General features: G+C 36.2%; 1 protein-coding gene across 1 annotated transcript; it reads left to right on the top strand.

Moving 5' to 3' along the window:
• Positions 1 to 546: 546 nt before the first annotated feature.
• On the top strand, positions 547 to 1,313 carry LOC132637125 (lipid transfer protein EARLI 1-like). The gene is made up of 2 exons (XM_060354268.1): positions 547 to 646; positions 703 to 1,313. The coding sequence occupies exons 1-2, from the start codon at positions 547 to 549 to the stop codon at positions 1,029 to 1,031; spliced, it is 429 nt and encodes a 142-aa protein (XP_060210251.1). The 3' UTR covers positions 1,032 to 1,313.
• The last annotated feature ends 24,835 nt before the right edge of the window (positions 1,314 to 26,148 follow it).

Below are 26,148 nucleotides of genomic sequence, written 5' to 3'. Positions count from 1 at the left end.
ACCTTATATAAAGTTCTTTGAAAAATCTGTGAAAACATTCAAAGTTAATTATGGAGTAACCAATTAATCAGTATACATGAATTCGAATAAGAATATAAAAAGTTGAAAAAATAGCAATAATAATAATAATAATAATAATAATAATAATAAGAAGAAGAAGAAGAAGAAGAAGAAGAAGAAGAAGAAGAAGAAGAAGAAAAGAAGAAGAAGAGAAGAAGAAGAAGAATAAGGCTATACCATTATCTCACTACTACTAACAGAAACAAAGCACAACATTGTTACCAAAAATCAAAAGATATATAAAAATACATCATATATATTAGATAAATAAAATGATATCAATGTGAATACAACCACAAAAGTGATTAAGGTAAAAATATATCATGTGAACCTTGAAAGTAATATTATTATTCCAAGAACAAATAATTGCCATTAACATTGCAAACCGTAGACTTTTCTTTACTTTGTGTGATGCAGCCCCTTTTACCCCGAAAACATACATCTCAAAGTTTATCACCGAATTGGAAATCGTCTAATTCCATCAAAATGCACACTTTAAAGAAACAAAGGGAAAATCAAAAGGAAGTAGTGACAGGAAATGTTGGCATTATCATATATAATGTTAGGATCAAGGAGGAGGATAGTAGTAATTAATTACTATGAAATACCAAAGGACACAAACTGAAAACAGATAAAATTGAGATACGAAAGGACCGAAACCAACGCCAAAGCGAACTCCAAAACCAACCCCGAGCCCCGGCTCCAAAGGCAAGTGCTCTATTGATACTCTCAAATTAGGTGTTTGTGCTAATGTTCTTGGCAATTTACTTGGAGTTGTAATTGGAAATCCATCAAAGAAACCTTGTTGTTCTCTCATTCAAGGACTTGTTGATCTTGATGCTGCTCTTTGTTTATGCACTGCCATTAAAGCAAATATTCTTGGAATCAACCTTAATGTCCCTATTTCCCTAAGCCTTCTTCTCTGTGCTTGTGGCAAAAAAGTTCCATCTGGCTTCCAATGTCCTAAATGAACAACTAGCTATGAATTTCTCATGTAAGAATAATTCCAGTGTGTGGTAACTCTTTGTTGTTATGGTTATGTAGTAAGTGGAATTGATTAGTATCTTGAAATAAGTTACCTTTTTGTATTTCATAATATACGCTTGATTTTGTAATTCACAATATAAAAGTCTATTTGTTGTAAGGTTTTCATTTTTCTTTTATCCTTATATATGTGGAGAAATGTGTATTGTTTTTCATTATGTGTATATGTTTATGAATATGCTCTGTTCATAGTTGAATTGGAGTTATTAACAGCATTGTTATGACTTCAATTAACGGAAGTAGTGAGATAATTGAGATTCCCAAATATTTAGCGGTTAGGTATTGAAAACAAGCAGACGTGGTAGAGATAAATAATTGAAAATAAGCTGAAAGATACACTTAACAAGCGCACACGTCCAAGTTCCAACTTCGGGGAGTATAGGAGATCAGTGGCATATTTTTATGGAATTTTTACACTCTATGCTAATTAGGGAAAAATATTTACCCATTGCAGCCCATATTTATCTTTTTACCCGAGCTAGCCCCCCACATCAAACTGCCAGATGCTATTCGTTGTTGTGTATGTGATTCCGTACAGGTAATGTCTTCTTCTTTACTTGCTTCTTTATTTTTTTAATTTTCTCTTCTTCTTTTTTTGACTTCTTTTTTGTCGTTTTGAAACAATATTATGCACATTATGTTTTTGTTTCTAATTTTGACTGCAATTATACTGCTACCGGTAGCTTTTATTTGCTGTTTTCCCTCGGGGGTTCAATTCAATCCCGTTCATCTAGAAATTAAAATATGCAAATAGAGAAAAAGTTTATATAATTTTGTATAACAATGTAAAAGTGTGTATACGTTTATACGGTGTAGAAGTTTATATAAACACATCTTATACATTTTGTATAAGCCCCTCTTATATATAAACACCTCTTGCATGAGTTTGTATAATATTGTATACCAGTGTAAAAGTGTGTATAAACACCTCTTATACATTATTATACACTTTTATACAAGGTTGATACATTGTCTACAGTAGGTGTATAAAGTTGTATATTGTTGTATAAAGTTGAATATTCAAGTCGGGCCATGAATTGTTGGGCTGTAGGTTTGTATTTTAAAATATGGGCTATGAATATGTAATTTTGACCCATAAATTGTTTATAAGTGAAATTTTCCCAATTTTTATATCATTAATTACACATTTGCAGAACTTAATAGTTTTGATTCGGATATTATATTCTTGTTAACTTTTTTTCCTTAATATATATAAATACTAGTGCATTTGCCCGCGCTTCGCGCGGTTGGTGCACTTTTTAAATATATAATTGAATATTAATGTCATATTTTATATTAAAGTAATTTAATCTTTCTTAACCAAAACTAATATTTAAAAAAAAAATCAAAACTACTTTTTCATGTTTCTATCTTCTTTTGATGATTCATTTAACACCTTATATAAAGTTCTTTGAAAAATCTGTGAAAACATTCAAAGTTAATTATGGAGTAACCAATTAATGAGTATACATGAATTCGAATAAGAATATAAAAAGTCGAAAAAATAGCAAGGAGAAATAATAATAATGCAAAACTCTAGGTAATGTAAACCTAAAATGTCGTTTTCTTTTTCCAACCTGCTCTTTGTTTCCTTATTATTTTGTTTCATATATTGACACTTAAGATTAAAGAGTTTAACATTGTTCATGCCTCTCAAATAAAAATAAAATAAAAAACTAAGAAGGAACAACAAAATATATATAGATGAAACAAATGATTAAAAAAGAAAGTATATCCCATCACATGGATGGGATTAAATGCCCTATAGTTAGGTCTAAATACCAGCTATATATGAGTTAAAGAGAGGGGAAGGAGATGATGGGTCTACATTTTGAGGTAGCCTATTGCTACACCATGTTTTATCACCCAGCGCCTTTCCAACATTTAGGCAATGGAAGGTGATTAGTGCTAACATAATGATGCAACTTAGGCACAAAGAAATTAGGCATGTAATCTTGACAGAAAGCAAATAAAAAAGCATCGAGGGAAACAAATACTCCATGAAGATGGCAATAAGCATACAACAAAGAAAGCCCTTCATATTCGGATTCACGATATAATTTTCACTTGCTAACTCATTACAAATTACACCATCATTAGCACACTTTTGCAATTAGCAAATTGGCATCAACTACACGAGCTATAGTGCATTGTTAGAGAATATATACAAATTAACAGGCACACGTCAAATTTTTATGAATGACTATGGCCTAATAAATTCTAAATTTCGATCAGCCAAATTCGGAACCCTCTTCTTTTCCGAAGAACAAACGTATGACTCTTCTTCCCTTAACTGAAAGACACCAATAGCTTAGGTAGTTCTCTCTTTTGATTGGAAATTGTTATTTTCCTGTGTGTTTCGAAAGCTTTTCCCATCTTAAGTGCGGTAACAGTTTAGAGTCTAGATAAATAATTTGCCTGAATTTCAAGTAGTGCATCAATTAATATAGATTAATAACAGTAATTATAGGAAAGAGTAAGAAAACTCGAATTCGCAGACTTTTAGGCGTTTAACACCGAGCACAATTTTATGGCAACAAAGAAAAAAAACATAAAAGAAGCCTGTAGATTTTCGATTGTTTGCCAGATCGCACTCTCTGATCTAGTCCCTGCAACATTCTTAGATCTGACATCTAGATAGGTTTCAACCATTTGTCACATAACGTCTCTGGTTAGTAAATTTTATTTGCCTGTAGTTTGAAAAAAGAAATACAAGAGAAAAAAAAAAAGTGTCACATAATATTTGTAACCCGCATTCAAAACTTCATGAATGGGTATCATGGTTACTGATAGTTTTGATGCATCCTGCTATGGTGTTTGTCCTGAAATATGAGGATAAAATTGATAATGATTAATGGAGAAGAGTATAGTTTCTTGGTGTGTATTAACCGGTTCCTATTATCAAGAGAGTGACCTTAAAACTGAGCTTTTTAGGATGATTGTGTTTGGCACCTATGCAAGGATTGAAAAATCTCTTGCTACAATTTCAATGATACAACAGACCGATGCGAGATTTGATAGGCAGCCTGAGACGACTTCAGTGGACAAGCTCACACATTTGCGTTGTAGTCGTTGGCATTGGCACTTTTGTGGGTGTTCAGGGTTACCTGCCATTTAGAAGTGAACAACCGCTAGCAACTAGCCATTGTCTCCTTCAACAACCTTGAGGACAAGGTTGATTTCAAGCGGGATGGATTGTAATGAACCCAATGCACATGGGAAGCACGTGGCAATTCCCTTTTATATATACACTAGAATTGGCTAAAAATGGGTTAGGCCTGAAATTGCTATTGCTAATTCTCTCTCTTCGTATCTCTGTTCTCTCTTTCTCTTTTCTCTTCTTCTTATTCTCTACTCAATTCCTCCATTATTACATAATCCTCCATTGCCATTGCAGGGGTTTATCACAGATCAAAAACATTTATAGTTAGATTAGATTCATTCAATTGTAACCCTAGTTGTAACATATTTGATTGTCTAATAAAATTTCCCAATTTCTTGGTTCGATCTTCTCTTTTACTTCAAGTACATTACAAGATTGAAAATTGATTACTCCATTTACTTTGGATAGAGGAATCAAGCTGCTGGAATGTTGCCTCAGTAAAAGAATAGTTTAAAGGGAAAAGGGTCAAAAATACCCCTCTACTTTGGAAAAAGAGCTAAAAATATCCTCCGAACTTATTTTGGATCAAAAATACCCTCTCATCCTTAAAGTTTTCAAATGTACCCCTGTCTTGACGGAAATTATCCCCCAAAATAACTCAAAATTATTTTTTAAACCCGCTTCATCATTTAAACCTGACCCAACTAAATAATAACCCATAAGATCCCCTTATTCCCCCAATTCCCTCAAACTTAAAACCTACATATTGGGGGAATAAGGGGATCTTATGGGTTATTATTTAGTTGGGTCGAGTTTAAATGATGGAGCGGGTTTAAAAACTGATTTCGGGGGATAATTTCCATCAAGACAGGGGTATATTTGAAAACTTTAAGGATGAGAGGAGTATTTTTGACCCAAAATAATTTCGGAGGATATTTTTAGCCCTTTTTCCAAAGTAGAGGGGTATTTTTGACCCTTTTCCCTAGTTTAAATGCGAGGATTGGTTACTCCATTTACTTTGAAGAGAAGAATATTTTTTTTAAAAATTATTTTTTTATTACATAGGGATAGGGGAAGGGGAAATGGGGGAGAGGGTTACAATGTGGGGATTCGAACCCTCACCAACAAGGTGAAAGTTCATGTAGCCAACCAACTGAGCTACTAGATCCCTACCTTTGAAGAGAAGAATCATAAGTTCATATGGTGTCCAAATTAATTAGGAAAGAAACTAATGAGAATAAATTTTAGAGAAGAGTTAAATATAATATCTTTAAAGTAACTAAAAGGTGCAAAAAGATTGAAGAAAGAGAACATTGAAAGGGGAGAAAAAAATACCAAACAATTGTAAATTCTTGGCCAAAGAATTACTACCACTGTTACTCTTAGCACCTAACATGAAATATGTTCCCACTGATAACTTTTAGAAATATTGGACTTTCAATTGCAAATCAGAACAATCCATGATGATACATCAATCATTTACATATTATATATCAGGAACAGAGATGGGATTTTCACCAACTAGTTGAAAAATATAAAGAAGTAACACATGAAGAAATCAAGGGGATTCAACATCTACGATATATACGTAAAAAATAATTTTAACCTTATATGCACAGTGTAATTTTTCGCCGAAGGGGTTCAAATGAACCTCCTTGTCTCTTCCTAACTCCTCTCCTGCATATTATAAAGTGTTCAAACATTTGAGGGAATGAAAAAAAAGGGGAACTTATATTACACAAGTATAAATAACAATATTTAGATGCATAAATGACACGTTTGAGACAAATGCTCACTATGCTTCAATATTGATCCTTCAGTATTCCTGCATAAACATCAAATTGTCTCCAATAAATCAGAAACATTAATAGGAAAATAGAGTGTCTCTTTGCAAAGAATTTCTAATCTGTAATAAAAGCCAAAACAAACTGTACACGTCAAACTAAAAAGGCTATACCATTATCTCACTACTACTAACGGAAACAAAGCACAACATTGTTTCCAAAAATCAAAAGATATATAAAAATACATCATATATATTAGATAAATAAAATGATAACAATGTGAATACAACCACAAAAGTGATTAAGGTAAAAATATATCATGTGAACCTTGAAAGTAATATTATTATTCCAAGAACAAATAATTGCCATTAACATTGCAAACCAGAGACTTTTCTTTACTTTGTGTGATGCAGCCCCTTTTACCCCAGAAACATACATCTCAAAGTTTATCACCGAATTGGAAATCGTCTAATTCCATCAAAATGCACACTTTAAAGAAAACAAAGGGAAAATCAAAAGGAAGTAGTGACAGGAAATGTTGGCATTATCATATATAATGTTAGGATCAAGGAGGAGGATAGTAGTAATTAATTACAATGAGATACCAAAGGATACAAAATGAAAACGGATAAAACTGAGATAAGAAAGGACCGAAAAGCTTATTGGCAGTTATGTATGAGACTTTATAGCCTGTTTGACCAAGCTTATTTTTCCTCCAAAAGTACTTATTTTTTCAATAAGTGCTTATTTTAAAAAAAGTGAGGTGTTTGGCCAAGCTTTTGGGAGAAAATAAGTGTTTTTAGGGAGTAACAGAAGCAGTTTTTCAGAAGCTAAAAAAAATAGTTTTTGCCCAAAAGCACTTTTTTGAAAAGTACTTTTGAGAAAAATACACATAAAAGCACTTTTTAAAAGCTTAGCTAAACACTAATTGCTACTCAAAAGTACTTTTTAAATTAATTGGCCAAACACAAACTGCTTTTAGCCAAAAGTACTTTTTTGAAAAAAGTACTTTTGAAAATAAGCTGTTTTTAGAAGCTTGGCCAAACAGGCTATTAATTAGGGGCTGCTTTAATATAATTAGGTGATGTTGTGGCCTTATTTTCTTTCATGACTTGTGTTATTGGCTTTTAAGTATAACAAATTAATTAATTTTTAAAGTGAGAACTGTTGACACCCAATTTTGTCCCTCTCCTATTTCATTTACCCGGGTTTCTAAATTTACTAACGAGCTAAATACTTTATTTTCACTACTATTATTTTCACTACTCTTATTTTTTTTTAAAAACATTACGAGCATTACTTTATCACAAATTTTAAACGGTTAGTCATCGTTTCATTTTCGGGTCTGGAATCGTTAAATTAATTACAAGACAGCACTTTGTAAAATCCTTACTTTCTATATACTAATTACTATTTATCTTCACATAATAAATATGGTACTAGTTATTAAATTAGAAGCCCGAAAATAATTAAAATAGCGGAGGAAGGATCAACAATTATCATTGAGCCTCCGAAGACAACCGGAGACATCATCCACTTTACAACTTTATCCTGGACTTTACGGGAATCATCATCAAATCTCTGAAGACAACCGGAGACATCATTCGGCTATACGGCCTCATATGCATAAGCCAGACGGCTACACTTTGACTTTACTTTCTACTTCATCATTTACTTTACCAACTTTAACAACTTTACCCTGAACTTTACAGGAATTATCTTTGAGCCTCCGAAGACAACCGGAGACATCGTTTGGCTATACAGCCTCATCAGCATATCATTGAGTCCCGACAACCATCGGAGACATCACCCGGCTATACGGCCTCACCCGCATAAGCCAAACGGCTACACACTTATTTTACTCCTTACTTCATTCCTTTATTTCATCATCTACCTTACCACTTTAATGAATTTACCTTAAAATTCGCAGATATCATTTATCATCGAGTCCCGGAAGACAGCCGGAGACCTTATCACTATCATCTGCAAATGCAACTGGAAATATTATCACATCCTCAGCATACGCATCACGCATTCATTCAAGTCCCTGAAGACAATCAGAGACAACATTAGCCACACGGCTTCACTTTCATTCCCACACTCATACTTCTTATCATTTTACACTCTTTATAATTTCAACTTTGTTACTAATTTTGACATGAATTTCAGTTTTGGCAGAAAATACAACCTGCAGGGACGCAACACAACGTGGAACTTTATCTTACGCAGTGAACTGGGGCAAATTTGCTGAAGAGGAATATCAAACTCATAAGCAGGGGTCACGAATCTACTCTCGAACTCAATTCCGCCTATGTCCACAAACACGTGATACGTAGGTTAATTTCTCTTTCATATCTCCCGCTAAAACTCTACTGAATCTACTCTTTTCACAATCTCATATTCCTTTCCACATCCCCAGCGTTTCCAAAACTCAAACACTGGGGCATCTTTGAAGGATTTACATCGTGCCTAGTAGAGTCCTACTTAAAGGTGTTGCGCGCCACATTTATAATTAGGAGGCTATAAGCATATGTTCCATTCTTGAACATTCTCGTCACCCGTCTACAACTCTTACAAATCATAAATCCATAAATAACATTCGCTCAATAGATTCGGCCATAATTTCCCATAATTCCTTCGGTCCTCATAATATTTCCCATCAATTTTCCTAAACCGTACTTTCTTACAAACCCATATTCGTCGGTCCAAACAAAATTGGCTACTACGTCAACTTCTTCGCCCGAAGATTCTTACATCATCTCCGGTCGAAGAGGGGCATCTGTTGACACCCAATTTTGTCCCTCTCCTATTTCATTTACCCGGGTTTCTAAATTTACTAACGAGCTAAATACTTTATTTTCACTACTATTATTTTCACTACTCTTATTTTTTTTTTTAAAAACATTACGAGCATTACTTTATCACAAATTTTAAACGGTTAGTCATCGTTTCATTTTCGGGTCTGGAATCGTTAAATTAATTACAAGACAGCACTTTGTAAAATCCTTACTTTCTATATACTAATTACTATTTATCTTCACATAATAAATATGGTACTAGTTATTAAATTAGAAGCCCGAAAATAATTAAAATAGCGGAGGAAGGATCAACAATTTTCAGCCAATTAATGGCTTAAAATACAAATACAATATTATTTTCATACCCAAATAAATAACCCACACTTTTTATACCCAACCCACATTTTAAACCCACATTTTCAGCCCATGTTTAAATTAATGGGCCAGCCCAAACGGACCAGCCCATTACCCGCGACCCGACCCATTCTTAATTTCCTAATCCCTAATCCCTCTTCCTCTTCTCCCTTTCAATCTTCTTCCGCCTCCTCTCTCTCTCTTTCTCTTTTACCTCATCTCCGCCGTTCCTCTGTCTCCTCTTCTCCGTCATCTCCCATCTCCGTCACCACGTGATCCCCACTGCCATCTCTGACACTCCCACTTCGTCACGTTACCTCCACCATACCTCTGACTTCACCATCACCCCACGCCCCACTGCTCTGACACCACCATGTCTTGTTCCCCACCCCGTCTGTCACTCCACTTCTTCTGTCCCCCACGCCCCTCTCTCTCTTCTTGACACGAAAACCCCCTAATTCGTTTTATATATGGCCATCTTCAAATCAGTAAAGAAAGAAAAGAAAATGGACAGAAAAGGATTTTGGAAACTCAAAAAATCCTCTACAAAAACATCAATTTTAATCAACAAAGGGAGCCAACAATAACTCTATTGGCCTTTCCCTTTCCTCCGTTTTAAGATTCTAATTACTTTATAGGGTTTAGATTCGAATTCGTCGCGTTCGAGTGTAGATTCGAGACATCGATACCCACTTCACTGCACCTACAAAAGGTCAGTAAACTTTTCTTCTTTTTATTTTTTTTTATTTTTGGTATTCTGTTTGTTTAGTCTGATTTCTGTCCATGTATTATGTTAACAATTATGTTGATGTTTGTTTAGTCCAGCTAAATTTGGTCTTAGTTGATATAGCGTAGTATGAATTTAAGCTCGATGAGGTTCATTACCTTTCACTAAGTTAATGTCACCTGGTTTGAACATAGTAATTAATCAAGCGGTAATTTTGTCTAGTCGACGATATTTGTTAGTTCATTTGCTGGCTATGTTAGTTTGAATAACGTTTACATGTTGATGTTTCTGATTCACAGTGATCAAGAATTGCGTTCATTGGGTTTTGAATTATTGTTGTTATATTGTCAGCTCTGAACCTCCTGTGTGTGATCTGAGCTTGATTAGTGCTTATTTTCTATGGCTTTTATACTTTGACATAATGAGTGATATATAAAATGATGTATATCCCTGAAGCATTGCCCATATTCGTCTAATGTATAAGTTTGGCAACCTGTCTAGAAATGTCCATCTAATCTTGTGTTTCTCAAAATAGGTGTGTGGTCTGATACATACTTACACTTAGAGCAGCTGGGGATTGCTTTCTCTATGTTTGTCCATATATCCAGTTGTTAATCAAATTGTTTGTCTGGCTACACCTGTTACCTTTGAAAGAAATCGATGCTATCTTTGTTTAAGTATTTCCTCTCCCACAGACCACCTACACAGCTGCTGTTTTCCATGAGTTGTTTTTGTTATTTGTTGTTGTTATCTAATCATGTGGCTGCTATCACAAATGATATCGTGAATCAGTCGCTAACCAAATTTACTCCTTAACTTTACAAAGAATGCTCCTCTTTAAGTCCATAACAAATGTTGTTTGCTAGATGCTTTCCCTTCATGAGCTGGTAGAGTTCTAGTCGAGTTTCATACCAGTTTCCAATCTGCAGTAGTAATGTCTCCCTAATCATGAATCATAGATCTTTTTTTTCATTTTTGCCTAAAAACCAAAGAAGCAGTCACCCTTTTTATTTCAGTTTGAATAAGAGGTTTGCTGTGGTATGGCTTATTTGACAGAATATTAATGCAAGTCTTCTCAAAATCGTATGTTTGGTTAAGCTCTTATCCTTACCTCAGCTAGTCTTAAGATTTCACATTGCCAAAAAGTAGTTTTAAATACAAAAGTTCGACCTATGTATTGTCAGCATTATATTAGCTTCTGAAACTAGAGTTTGATCTAGTTGATTCAGCATGATCAGATGTTGTTTTAGGTACCAGCAGTCTAAAAAACATCCTGTAAGATGTATATGGATATCTGACAGTACTAATATATTCATATGTGACTCAAATCTGTGAAATATACCTGTGTTTGACTCTGTTTCCTTGTGAGGAGACTATGTTTTTTGGTTGTTCTTCATTTGAGGAATAAGATCTATGTTACATGTGTGCGAAACGTAGGAGTATTAAGCTGAACTGTTTGTTTAGCTTCTGCGCGCAAAAGATAAAACTGGTTCCGGAAAGACAAAAAATAATAAGTATAAATCCAGTGTTAAGAGAGAATGAAAGAGGGGTCTTAACTTGAACTTTGCAAGATATCCTCTTTCGATTCTTTAAAATCTGTATGAGTGGTATTTGTCTGTCCTCCGCCATTTGTTAAAATTGAGTTTACCCTCTTTTAGAACTAAACATGCACTAGTTTTCTCTCAAATACGAATTGATGATAGACATTTCCTTTCCAGCCTTCTTGTTATATTATCATTTTTCATTTTGTCCCTGCAATGTTAATAGAACAGATAGGGATATCAACCCCTCGGGGTGGGATGATTTTTGTCGATGGAGATCTCTCTGATGGGAATTCCTGAATGTTTGCATGTCTCATTGATTTAGTTCGTATCCCGTAAATGATGTAATACTGTGATAAGAAGACACGAATGAAATTGTCTTTGAATTTACATTATATACGTTTAATTTCATCTATTGATTATGTACTAATCCCTTTTCTTTTCATTTTATGCATGATCATCTCGCATACGAGTCCGAAGGACTCGCCATTTTCCATATTCGGTGTTGGGCTAAAGCCCGACGTATTTCTCGAGTCATCCAATCCGCAGCCAAACAAGAAAACAAAGTCTGGGCCAAAGCCCAATAGACAAGACGGCCCACAGCAGCAATATAGAGAAAATTCATTGGGCCTAAGCCCAATAAACGCAAACAGTTCAGCAGTTGAGCCCATGAAAAAATGGGCCAAACTCGTTTATTCTTCTACTCCCTTCCTTATTTTATGATTGTGTATTGTTCTCTGTTTTGTATGACTAACATTTTATTTTGTTAACTTAGAAAATTTCCAGTATATTAAGGATTGTAGTTTAATAATGGGTAGTTAATTCCACAAATCACATTCACTCCTATTTTTAAAATTATTTATAATATCTATAATATCTATACTTTTTTAGAATGATTAATTTTCAAAATAGCATAATTACATCTTTCGGCTAAGGGAATCATAATTTATGCTTACTATTTTAGAAGTCTAAAACGTCATAAATCTTGCACTAACGTTAGCCTATTCTAAGAAATAAAGGCAAATTAGTTTCAACGGATAACTTTCTCACTTTAATTCCTTTCTAACACTTGAAATACATAATTGTTTGAGATAATTTTAGCACAATATATATATATATATATATATATATATATATATATATATATATATATATATATTAAAATACTAATCTTCATATGAAGCCTTTAATATTTATTCCACATTAATCTTATGATAACTCTTTGAATTTGTGAGTCGGCATAGCTCACTTTTCGTCGAATACATATAATCATTACATATTCTGTTTCTTTTAGTTTATTTTAACTACACTCTTTAAACAAGTTATTGTGTTTTCTACAAGTATTATTTTAAATCATACTATTACACTTTCATTTAAAATTTCAACAACATTTATAAGTTGTATTTTTAAAATAACATAATGAGTATTCTTTTATACAAATTATTATTTATAAGTTCTATTTTTATAAATAGCATGTTTACATGCTTATCTATAACTTTAGCCATACTTACAAAGCTACTTCCTTTTCTATAATACTATATTTACACTTAGCCTAGCTAATTATAAGTCCGGTCGGTTAACCATTGTTAATGGGTCTTAAAGGATGCCTAATACCTTCCCTTTAGACTAATTGAACCCTTACCTAGAATCTTAAGTTTCGCAGACCTTAAACAGAGCTAACTTTAAATATAACTTTAATAAACTTTAGGTGTCCTAATTCACCGTAAATAATTAGGTGGCGACTCCTTAACAAACCGACAAAAAATAGGAATCTCCAATACGTCATACTTCTACTTTAACCTCCCGGTTAAAAATGGGGTGTGACAGCTTGGCGACTCCGCTGGGGAATCATTAGGTTCTAACCATAACGGACTTAGTTTAAATAGGCTTTGTGTGTTTATTTGGAATCACTTTATTTATTTGTTAACTATTTTTACATGCTATTAACTGTTTGTTTGATATAAACTGTTTATGTGTTACTGCTTTGATAAATTGTCATTCCGTTCATATTTCCTCCACTTTTGGAAATCTCACACTATCACACGTACACGCGAGGTGTGCTTAGCGCACCCGCAAATTTCTTCGTAGAATCCAAATCTTAGGAGAGTTGGCGCGTGCGCGGGGGTGTCCGAATAACGGTGACCGCGTAGCCTTCTCACTCGAGTAGTCCACTCGGGAACCTTGCGTCTAGTAAACCCACTCCTAGTCAACCTAGGATAGAGCTAAACCAACACCTTTATTTAAGAGCATACATTTCATATCCTAGGAGGTTTAATGCCCTTGGTGTATTAAGCCCATTAGACGACTTTACCCAAACGTCCAAGCGGGTTCACGACCCCGAGTGACACCAATCATACTTTATGTGCATGTTTGAAGGATAATTGTGCCTAAATATTGACTACTTGCTCTAATTAATTAAACTTTAGGAAGGAGGGAATGATTAACATTTCTATGACAGGTATGCATTTGCATCGGAGTGCAACAAATGACGAAGATCAAGGACATCGCAAAACGGAGCTGAAATTTAGAAATTAGGAAATTTTATTTAGATTAGGAAACACTTTACGTTGTATTCATTTGACGTGTAATAAATGTTATATTATTTTTTACTTTATTTTTTGAGAAATAGAATTTGTCTAATTAATTAAAAGCAACGGGATGACATATTATGACACACTTTACCCTTCAAACAAACGTTAGGCCTACCTCTGGCACAAAGAGGTCACATGCATCTTAGGACGCATTATTATTGTTTGATATAATCATTTACATCTGTTTGACAACTTGTTTGACTCTACTTGATAAATTATTTGCTACATGCCTTACTCGACTTTACGTGACCATGACTTTACCTAGATATGTTCATGAGATTAACATCGTTTATACTGTATGTCTATTTTATTCCCAAAACAGAGAGTTGATTCGTGTTGACACTCGATGGCCGACCATCCTTACATCACGAGGTCAAAGACGTCATCGTTACCTGAACGTAGTTGGGTTGTCCAAGGAAATGAAATTACTATGTCTGATCCGGCCGCATCTGTTCCAACTGGTGTAGAAAACATCGTGATCGCTAGCGATCCGCCCGAGACTTCCGAACACGGAACTGCTATTCAACGGGATGAACATATCGCCCGCCTGACTCAAGAAATTGAGAATCTACGTGGAGAACTAAATCGGGTTAAGGACTTGACCAATTTATCCATCACGCTCCAAAATTCACCTCCTGAACCTAGAAATACTGCACCAGACCCACCTCGTTTCCCATCACTCGAATCCCCAGTTGCTGAGCATTTTCCTCCCCAAAACAATGCACCTACCAACAACAACTTACCTCCGATCACCCCCGCAAATCCACAAAATCCATCATCCGCCTATACTTCTCCACAAAGTCAACCACCCACTTACACTAACTATACTCCTCCACAAAGTCAACCACCCGCTTACACTAACTATACTCCTCCACAAAGTCAACCACCCATCTACACTGCTTATGCTACTCCTAATCCGCCACCCGTCAACCCACCAAATCAATCACTAGGTCATACTCCTTACATTCCTTTATCCACCAACACTAACCCACCACCTATAACTACTCCTCTAAACCCACCGAATCAACCACCTATAAACACCAATTACAACACACCACCTCTTGTCCAAAACACCCCCATCGTCCAAACTTATCCAACCCAACATATACACGGGGCACACTTTGTCACCCCTAATGCACAATGCGTTCCTCCGGTATATGCCGCAGAAACACAAGCCTTTACCAATCCAATAACGGTCAGGTTCCAACCCGAGGTAGATCAATACGAGGAAATGGAAAAGGATGCAAAGGCAGGGGCAGATAACATACTGCTAAAAGAGATCCACAGTCTCAAAGAAGCAATGAGGAACCTTCAAGTTGCTAGAGGAACTAAGAGTGTAGAATACGAAGATCTCTGTGTTCAACCTGACGTTGATTTACCCGTGGGCTACAAACCGCCGAAATTTGATACATTCAATGGAACAGGCGACCCTCATACACACTTAAGGGCTTATTGTGACAAACTGGTTGGAGTGGGCAGAGACCAGAGCATAAGGATGAAGCTCTTCATAAGAAGCTTATCTGGCGAAGCACTTACTTGGTATACACAACAGGATGTCCGTAAATGGCGTGGTTGGAGTGACATGGCGCAAGACTTTATGGACAGGTTCAGTTTTAACACCGATATCACACCAGATAGAGTTTACATGACTAAGTTAACCAGGAAGTCAACTGAGACGTTCCGCGAATATGCGTTACGTTGGAGGTCAGAAGCAGCCAGGGTTCAACCTCCGATGAATGATAGGGAAATGACTGCTACCTTCATTGAATGCCAGGCTGGCATATTTTACGAGAAAATGATAGGTATGATGGGAAAAAAATTCACAGAAGTTGTTCGAATGGGAGAAGCCTTGGAAGAAGGAATCAAATCGGGGAAAATTCAGGATCTTATTGCTTTACAAGCAATGAACAAAGCTATACAATCTGGTTCTATCAACGGGATTAAAAAGAAGAAGGAAGATGTCGCTGCAGTCATGAACGCTCAAGGACATGAGCCGAGCCAAGCCATTCCATACTTTAACCACCCACAACAAACTTTCCACCCTTACCACTACCCTGAACCCTACCAAGCTCCACTACCTCCTTACCCCGTTTACAACACCCAAGCAAACTACTACCAACCCCGAGCGCCTCCGCATCAAAACCCACGCCCGTATCAACCCAACCAAGCTCCAACTTACCAAAATCGACCACATACTATACCTAGAGCCCGTCCAAACCCTGACACCAAAAACACCCGTAATTACACTCAGATCGCTGAACCCTTGGCTCAATTGTTCGAAAGAATGAAAGCAGCAGGCATAATACAACCAATAGAAGGAAAAATTCCCAAGCCTATCCCAAAATGGTTTGATGGTTCCAAAAGCTGCGCATACCACTCTGGAGTTGTTGGGCACGCCACTGAAGATTGCTATGGGCTTAAAAACAAAATCGAAGCCCTGATTAAGGAAGGAGTAATTCAGCTCGCTGAAGCTAAGCCCAATGTGGTCAACAATCCTTTGCCTGCTCACGGAAATGCCAAGATTTAGAGGAGTCCAGTGCGGAAAGAGTCAGATCAACAACTTTGTCGCTCTCGTGGGAACAATCCAATACAACTACTCGCAACACCAAGGCACTGACAATATGGGGCGCCGAACCAGGAAAGACTCTGAAGAATTGGACTTGTACTCCGTCCTCGATCCGTCGGGAGCCTTGGTAGCATGAACATGTAGTGAACTTGTTTTCTTTTATTGATGCTTGAACCGTACTCAAAATTTTGTTTGTTTTGCTTCACCTTGTGGAAGCTTGAATTGCAAAACTATGAATGCATTTCTGATTTTTCTTAATCATCTATTTTCTACTTTATTTATCAAAACTGTCAACTCTACGATTGTGACATGAAATGTACGAATAGACAACACACATTCCGAGAGAGTAACAAAGAAACTAGGGGGACAAGACAAGATTCCACTCACAAGAATTGAAATAGCCGATAGGTGATAACATAAGCCTAAAAGCTAGTAATTCAAGAAGAAATCAAAGTACGACATTAGGTTAGACAACCTAGTTTGCAACCTTTCCTTTAGGTGCGAACTACGCTTGACCTGATTCCTCGGTGGATACGTAGGCAGCCCACATAGGGACTCGGTCATACTAGGTTAGAATTTTTCCCATTGGCATGCATGCGAACTACGCTTGACCTGATTCCTCGGTGGATACGTAGGCAGCCCACATAGGGACTCGGTCATACTAGGTTAGAATTTTTCCCATTGGCATGCATACGAACTACGCTGACCTGATTCCTTTGGTGGGATACGTAGGCAGCCCACAAAGGGTTCGGTTGCTTTACAACAAAAAAAAAAAAAGAAAAAAAAGAAAAAAACCAAAAAATCTTATCCGTACGAACTACGCTGACCTGATTCCCATGGGGGATACGTAGGCAGCCCACATAAGGTTCGGTTACGCTATAACAGAAAATCCAAAGTCCTTACACAAAGAAAACCACACAGAGCTTGATTCCCTCGGCGGGATTCATAGACTATTAACATACAGATCCGTCACACCTAGATAAAAATCCAACAAAACCTTTTACCACTTATATAGCAGAACTACGCCGACCTGATTCCCTTGGTGGGATACGTAGGCAATCCACATCGGGTTCGGTCCCTTTATTAGAAAACTCAGACCACTTTATGTATTTTACGAACTACGTTCTGACCTGATTCCTTGGCGGATACGTAGGCAACCTATATAAGGTTCGGTCACACCACAACATAAATTTAGCACACCCTTCTGAACCCAAAACTGGAGCATATTTTGGAAAAGATACAGACGAAAGAACGGTTGGACATCGACAAGATTAAGGCTATCAGACAGGAAGTATTATAGACCATTTACTTTAGAAGTGTCACAATCTGAAGTTGGCAGAATATTTTACAACTTACAAATATATACGTTTACATATATATCTTTCCTTACATACATACGTTTACATATACATATTTCACAACTTATATACGTATAGTTACATTTTTTATATACATATACTTGCATACCTACCTTTCAAATCAAATACTTTCTTGCAATTATTTCACTACTGTTCACCTACCGAGGCTTGAACGGAGATCACAAGATCCAAACAAACAAGACGAATGGAACGCCAACAACGTCAAGCTTCGAGCCAACACGAATCAACTTCCCCCTCCCAAACTAAGAATTTTTCTTTGAGTGCAGGATTTAAAAGACCGCGAGATCAACAGTCAAGTCTATCACGACCGAAAAGCATCATCTGGCTCAATATGGCCTCGCTTCAAGAGCCAAACGACTTTATTTCTAAACTCTATCTTTAATTTTATTTTATCAGAACAACTTTATGACTTCATTAACGAATATACCTGTTTTGTAGGTTAAAGACGAATCAAATCAGGATTACGCGTCGTTGATTCAGCCTGTTGCGATAGCGTCGACTTCATCAGCCAAACGGCTATGCTATCACTTTACTACATACTCTATTACCTTCTTTATCTGCTTTAACCATTTTGCCTGAACTTTACAGGAATCAAAATTAAGTCTCCGAAGACAACCGGAGGGATTTACCATCAAATCTCCGAAGACAACCGGAGACATCACATGGCTATACGGCCTCATATGCACAAGCCGGACGGCTACACTATGACTTTACCCTCTATTTTATCATTTACTCTACCAACTTTAACAACTTTACCCTGAACTTTACAGGAATTATCATTGGGTCCCCGAAGACAACCGGAGACACAACATCAAGTCCCCGAAGACAACCGGAGACACAACATCAAGTCCCCAAAGACAACCGGAGACATAGCATCAAGTCCCCGAAGACAACCGGGGGCATCATTCGGCTATACAGCCTCACATGCATAAGCCAGACGGCTACACTACAACTTTACCTCCTACTTTATCATTTACTTTACCAACTTTAACAAATTTACCCTGAACTTTACAGGAATTATCATTGAGCCTCCGAAGACAACCGGAGACATCATCCACTTTACAACTTTATCCTGGACTTTACGGGAATCATCATCAAATCTCTGAAGACAACCGGAGACATCATTCGGCTATACGGCCTCATATGCATAAGCCAGACGGCTACACTTTGACTTTACTTTCTACTTCATCATTTACTTTACCAACTTTAACAACTTTACCCTGAACTTTACAGGAATTATCTTTGAGCCTCCGAAGACAACCGGAGACATCGTTTGGCTATACAGCCTCATCAGCATATCATTGAGTCCCGACAACCATCGGAGACATCACCCGGCTATACGGCCTCACCCGCATAAGCCAAACGGCTACACACTTATTTTACTCCTTACTTCATTCCTTTATTTCATCATCTACCTTACCACTTTAATGAATTTACCTTAAAATTCGCAGATATCATTTATCATCGAGTCCCGGAAGACAGCCGGAGACCTTATCACTATCATCTGCAAATGCAACTGGAAATATTATCACATCCTCAGCATACGCATCACGCATTCATTCAAGTCCCTGAAGACAATCAGAGACAACATTAGCCACACGGCTTCACTTTCATTCCCACACTCATACTTCTTATCATTTTACACTCTTTATAATTTCAACTTTGTTACTAATTTTGACATGAATTTCAGTTTTGGCAGAAAATACAACCTGCAGGGACGCAACACAACGTGGAACTTTATCTTACGCAGTGAACTGGGGCAAATTTGCTGAAGAGGAATATCAAACTCATAAGCAGGGGTCACGAATCTACTCTCGAACTCAATTCCGCCTATGTCCACAAACACGTGATACGTAGGTTAATTTCTCTTTCATATCTCCCGCTAAAACTCTACTGAATCTACTCTTTTCACAATCTCATATTCCTTTCCACATCCCCAGCGTTTCCAAAACTCAAACACTGGGGCATCTTTGAAGGATTTACATCGTGCCTAGTAGAGTCCTACTTAAAGGTGTTGCGCGCCACATTTATAATTAGGAGGCTATAAGCATATGTTCCATTCTTGAACATTCTCGTCACCCGTCTACAACTCTTACAAATCATAAATCCATAAATAACATTCGCTCAATAGATTCGGCCATAATTTCCCATAATTCCTTCGGTCCTCATAATATTTCCCATCAATTTTCCTAAACCGTACTTTCTTACAAACCCATATTCGTCGGTCCAAACAAAATTGGCTACTACGTCAACTTCTTCGCCCGAAGATTCTTACATCATCTCCGGTCGAAGAGGGGCATCTGTTGACACCCAATTTTGTCCCTCTCCTATTTCATTTACCCGGGTTTCTAAATTTACTAACGAGCTAAATACTTTATTTTCACTACTATTATTTTCACTACTCTTATTTTTTTTTTTAAAAACATTACGAGCATTACTTTATCACAAATTTTAAACGGTTAGTCATCGTTTCATTTTCGGGTCTGGAATCGTTAAATTAATTACAAGACAGCACTTTGTAAAATCCTTACTTTCTATATACTAATTACTATTTATCTTCACATAATAAATATGGTACTAGTTATTAAATTAGAAGCCCGAAAATAATTAAAATAGCGGAGGAAGGATCAACAATTTTCAGCCAATTAATGGCTTAAAATACAAATACAATATTATTTTCATACCCAAATAAATAACCCACACTTTTTATACCCAACCCACATTTTAAACCCACATTTTCAGCCCATGTTTAAATTAATGGGCCAGCCCAAACGGACCAGCCCATTACCCGCGACCCGACCCATTCTTAATTTCCTAATCCCTAATCCCTCTTCCTCTTCTCCCTTTCAATCTTCTTCCGCCTCCTCTCTCTCTCTCTTTCTCTTTTACCTCATCTCCGCCGTTCCTCTGTCTCCTCTTCTCCGTCATCTCCCATCTCCGTCACCACGTGATCCCCACTGCCATCTCTGACACTCCCACTTCGTCACGTTACCTCCACCATACCTCTGACTTCACCATCACCCCACGCCCCACTGCTCTGACACCACCATGTCTTGTTCCCCACCCCGTCTGTCACTCCACTTCTTCTGTCCCCCACGCCCCTCTCTCTCTTCTTGACACGAAAACCCCCTAATTCGTTTTATATATGGCCATCTTCAAATCAGTAAAGAAAGAAAAGAAAATGGACAGAAAAGGATTTTGGAAACTCAAAAAATCCTCTACAAAAACATCAATTTTAATCAACAAAGGGAGCCAACAATAACTCTATTGGCCTTTCCCTTTCCTCCGTTTTAAGATTCTAATTACTTTATAGGGTTTAGATTCGAATTCGTCGCGTTCGAGTGTAGATTCGAGACATCGATACCCACTTCACTGCACCTACAAAAGGTCAGTAAACTTTTCTTCTTTTTATTTTTTTTTATTTTTGGTATTCTGTTTGTTTAGTCTGATTTCTGTCCATGTATTATGTTAACAATTATGTTGATGTTTGTTTAGTCCAGCTAAATTTGGTCTTAGTTGATATAGCGTAGTATGAATTTAAGCTCGATGAGGTTCATTACCTTTCACTAAGTTAATGTCACCTGGTTTGAACATAGTAATTAATCAAGCGGTAATTTTGTCTAGTCGACGATATTTGTTAGTTCATTTGCTGGCTATGTTAGTTTGAATAACGTTTACATGTTGATGTTTCTGATTCACAGTGATCAAGAATTGCGTTCATTGGGTTTTGAATTATTGTTGTTATATTGTCAGCTCTGAACCTCCTGTGTGTGATCTGAGCTTGATTAGTGCTTATTTTCTATGGCTTTTATACTTTGACATAATGAGTGATATATAAAATGATGTATATCCCTGAAGCATTGCCCATATTCGTCTAATGTATAAGTTTGGCAACCTGTCTAGAAATGTCCATCTAATCTTGTGTTTCTCAAAATAGGTGTGTGGTCTGATACATACTTACACTTAGAGCAGCTGGGGATTGCTTTCTCTATGTTTGTCCATATATCCAGTTGTTAATCAAATTGTTTGTCTGGCTACACCTGTTACCTTTGAAAGAAATCGATGCTATCTTTGTTTAAGTATTTCCTCTCCCACAGACCACCTACACAGCTGCTGTTTTCCATGAGTTGTTTTTGTTATTTGTTGTTGTTATCTAATCATGTGGCTGCTATCACAAATGATATCGTGAATCAGTCGCTAACCAAATTTACTCCTTAACTTTACAAAGAATGCTCCTCTTTAAGTCCATAACAAATGTTGTTTGCTAGATGCTTTCCCTTCATGAGCTGGTAGAGTTCTAGTCGAGTTTCATACCAGTTTCCAATCTGCAGTAGTAATGTCTCCCTAATCATGAATCATAGATCTTTTTTTTCATTTTTGCCTAAAAACCAAAGAAGCAGTCACCCTTTTTATTTCAGTTTGAATAAGAGGTTTGCTGTGGTATGGCTTATTTGACAGAATATTAATGCAAGTCTTCTCAAAATCGTATGTTTGGTTAAGCTCTTATCCTTACCTCAGCTAGTCTTAAGATTTCACATTGCCAAAAAGTAGTTTTAAATACAAAAGTTCGACCTATGTATTGTCAGCATTATATTAGCTTCTGAAACTAGAGTTTGATCTAGTTGATTCAGCATGATCAGATGTTGTTTTAGGTACCAGCAGTCTAAAAAACATCCTGTAAGATGTATATGGATATCTGACAGTACTAATATATTCATATGTGACTCAAATCTGTGAAATATACCTGTGTTTGACTCTGTTTCCTTGTGAGGAGACTATGTTTTTTGGTTGTTCTTCATTTGAGGAATAAGATCTATGTTACATGTGTGCGAAACGTAGGAGTATTAAGCTGAACTGTTTGTTTAGCTTCTGCGCGCAAAAGATAAAACTGGTTCCGGAAAGACAAAAAATAATAAGTATAAATCCAGTGTTAAGAGAGAATGAAAGAGGGGTCTTAACTTGAACTTTGCAAGATATCCTCTTTCGATTCTTTAAAATCTGTATGAGTGGTATTTGTCTGTCCTCCGCCATTTGTTAAAATTGAGTTTACCCTCTTTTAGAACTAAACATGCACTAGTTTTCTCTCAAATACGAATTGATGATAGACATTTCCTTTCCAGCCTTCTTGTTATATTATCATTTTTCATTTTGTCCCTGCAATGTTAATAGAACAGATAGGGATATCAACCCCTCGGGGTGGGATGATTTTTGTCGATGGAGATCTCTCTGATGGGAATTCCTGAATGTTTGCATGTCTCATTGATTTAGTTCGTATCCCGTAAATGATGTAATACTGTGATAAGAAGACACGAATGAAATTGTCTTTGAATTTACATTATATACGTTTAATTTCATCTATTGATTATGTACTAATCCCTTTTCTTTTCATTTTATGCATGATCATCTCGCATACGAGTCCGAAGGACTCGCCATTTTCCATATTCGGTGTTGGGCTAAAGCCCGACGTATTTCTCGAGTCATCCAATCCGCAGCCAAACAAGAAAACAAAGTCTGGGCCAAAGCCCAATAGACAAGACGGCCCACAGCAGCAATATAGAGAAAATTCATTGGGCCTAAGCCCAATAAACGCAAACAGTTCAGCAGTTGAGCCCATGAAAAAATGGGCCAAACTCGTTTATTCTTCTACTCCCTTCCTTATTTTATGATTGTGTATTGTTCTCTGTTTTGTATGACTAACATTTTATTTTGTTAACTTAGAAAATTTCCAGTATATTAAGGATTGTAGTTTAATAATGGGTAGTTAATTCCACAAATCACATTCACTCCTATTTTTAAAATTATTTATAATATCTATAATATCTATACTTTTTTAGAATGATTAATTTTCAAAATAGCATAATTACATCTTTCGGCTAAGGGAATCATAATTTATGCTTACTATTTTAGAAGTCTAAAACGTCATAAATCTTGCACTAACGTTAGCCTATTCTAAGAAATAAAGGCAAATTAGTTTCAACGGATAACTTTCTCACTTTAATTCCTTTCTAACACTTGAAATACATAATTGTTTGAGATAATTTTAGCACAATATATATATATATATATATATATATATATATATATATATATATATATATATATATATATATATATATATATTAAAATACTAATCTTCATATGAAGCCTTTAATATTTATTCCACATTAATCTTATGATAACTCTTTGAATTTGTGAGTCGGCATAGCTCACTTTTCGTCGAATACATATAATCATTACATATTCTGTTTCTTTTAGTTTATTTTAACTACACTCTTTAAACAAGTTATTGTGTTTTCTACAAGTATTATTTTAAATCATACTATTACACTTTCATTTAAAATTTCAACAACATTTATAAGTTGTATTTTTAAAATAACATAATGAGTATTCTTTTATACAAATTATTATTTATAAGTTCTATTTTTATAAATAGCATGTTTACATGCTTATCTATAACTTTAGCCATACTTACAAAGCTACTTCCTTTTCTATAATACTATATTTACACTTAGCCTAGCTAATTATAAGTCCGGTCGGTTAACCATTGTTAATGGGTCTTAAAGGATGCCTAATACCTTCCCTTTAGACTAATTGAACCCTTACCTAGAATCTTAAGTTTCGCAGACCTTAAACAGAGCTAACTTTAAATATAACTTTAATAAACTTTAGGTTTCCTAATTCACCGTAAATAATTAGCTGGCGACTCCTTAACAAACCGACAAAAAATAGGAATCTCCAATACGTCATACTTCTACTTTAACCTCCCGGTTAAAAATGGGGTGTGACAGCTTGGCGACTCCGCTGGGGAATCATTAGGTTCTAACCATAACGGACTTAGTTTAAATAGGCTTTGTGTGTTTATTTGGAATCACTTTATTTATTTGTTAACTATTTTTACATGCTATTAACTGTTTGTTTGATATAAACTGTTTATGTGTTACTGCTTTGATAAATTGTCATTCCGTTCATATTTCCTCCACTTTTGGAAATCTCACACTATCACACGTACACGCGAGGTGTGCTTAGCGCACCCGCAAATTTCTTCGTAGAATCCAAATCTTAGGAGAGTTGGCGCGTGCGCGGGGGTGTCCGAATAACGGTGACCGCGTAGCCTTCTCACTCGAGTAGTCCACTCGGGAACCTTGCGTCTAGTAAACCCACTCCTAGTCAACCTAGGATAGAGCTAAACCAACACCTTTATTTAAGAGCATACATTTCATATCCTAGGAGGTTTAATGCCCTTGGTGTATTAAGCCCATTAGACGACTTTACCCAAACGTCCAAGCGGGTTCACGACCCCGAGTGACACCAATCATACTTTATGTGCATGTTTGAAGGATAATTGTGCCTAAATATTGACTACTTGCTCTAATTAATTAAACTTTAGGAAGGAGGGAATGATTAACATTTCTATGACAGGTATGCATTTGCATCGGAGTGCAACAAATGACGAAGATCAAGGACATCGCAAAACGGAGCTGAAATTTAGAAATTAGGAAATTTTATTTAGATTAGGAAACACTTTACGTTGTATTCATTTGACGTGTAATAAATGTTATATTATTTTTTACTTTATTTTTTGAGAAATAGAATTTGTCTAATTAATTAAAAGCAACGGGATGACATATTATGACACACTTTACCCTTCAAACAAACGTTAGGCCTACCTCTGGCACAAAGAGGTCACATGCATCTTAGGACGCATTATTATTGTTTGATATAATCATTTACATCTGTTTGACAACTTGTTTGACTCTACTTGATAAATTATTTGCTACATGCCTTACTCGACTTTACGTGACCATGACTTTACCTAGATATGTTCATGAGATTAACATCGTTTATACTGTATGTCTATTTTATTCCCAAAACAGAGAGTTGATTCGTGTTGACACTCGATGGCCGACCATCCTTACATCACGAGGTCAAAGACGTCATCGTTACCTGAACGTAGTTGGGTTGTCCAAGGAAATGAAATTACTATGTCTGATCCGGCCGCATCTGTTCCAACTGGTGTAGAAAACATCGTGATCGCTAGCGATCCGCCCGAGACTTCCGAACACGGAACTGCTATTCAACGGGATGAACATATCGCCCGCCTGACTCAAGAAATTGAGAATCTACGTGGAGAACTAAATCGGGTTAAGGACTTGACCAATTTATCCATCACGCTCCAAAATTCACCTCCTGAACCTAGAAAT

Source organism: Lycium barbarum, chromosome 4 (assembly GCF_019175385.1).
Source record: "Lycium barbarum isolate Lr01 chromosome 4, ASM1917538v2, whole genome shotgun sequence".
Taxonomy (NCBI): Eukaryota; Viridiplantae; Streptophyta; class Magnoliopsida; order Solanales; family Solanaceae; genus Lycium; species Lycium barbarum.
This window is presented reverse-complemented; position numbering and strand designations above follow the sequence as displayed.

Coding starts and splice junctions, on each gene's coding strand:
- LOC132637125 (XM_060354268.1), top strand. CDS start 547: ATGCACACTTTAAAGAAACAAAGGGAAAATCAAAAGGAAGTAGTGACA. Junction 647..702: donor GATCAAGGAGGAGGATAGTA/GTAATTAATTAC, acceptor GATAAAATTGAG/ATACGAAAGGACCGAAACCA.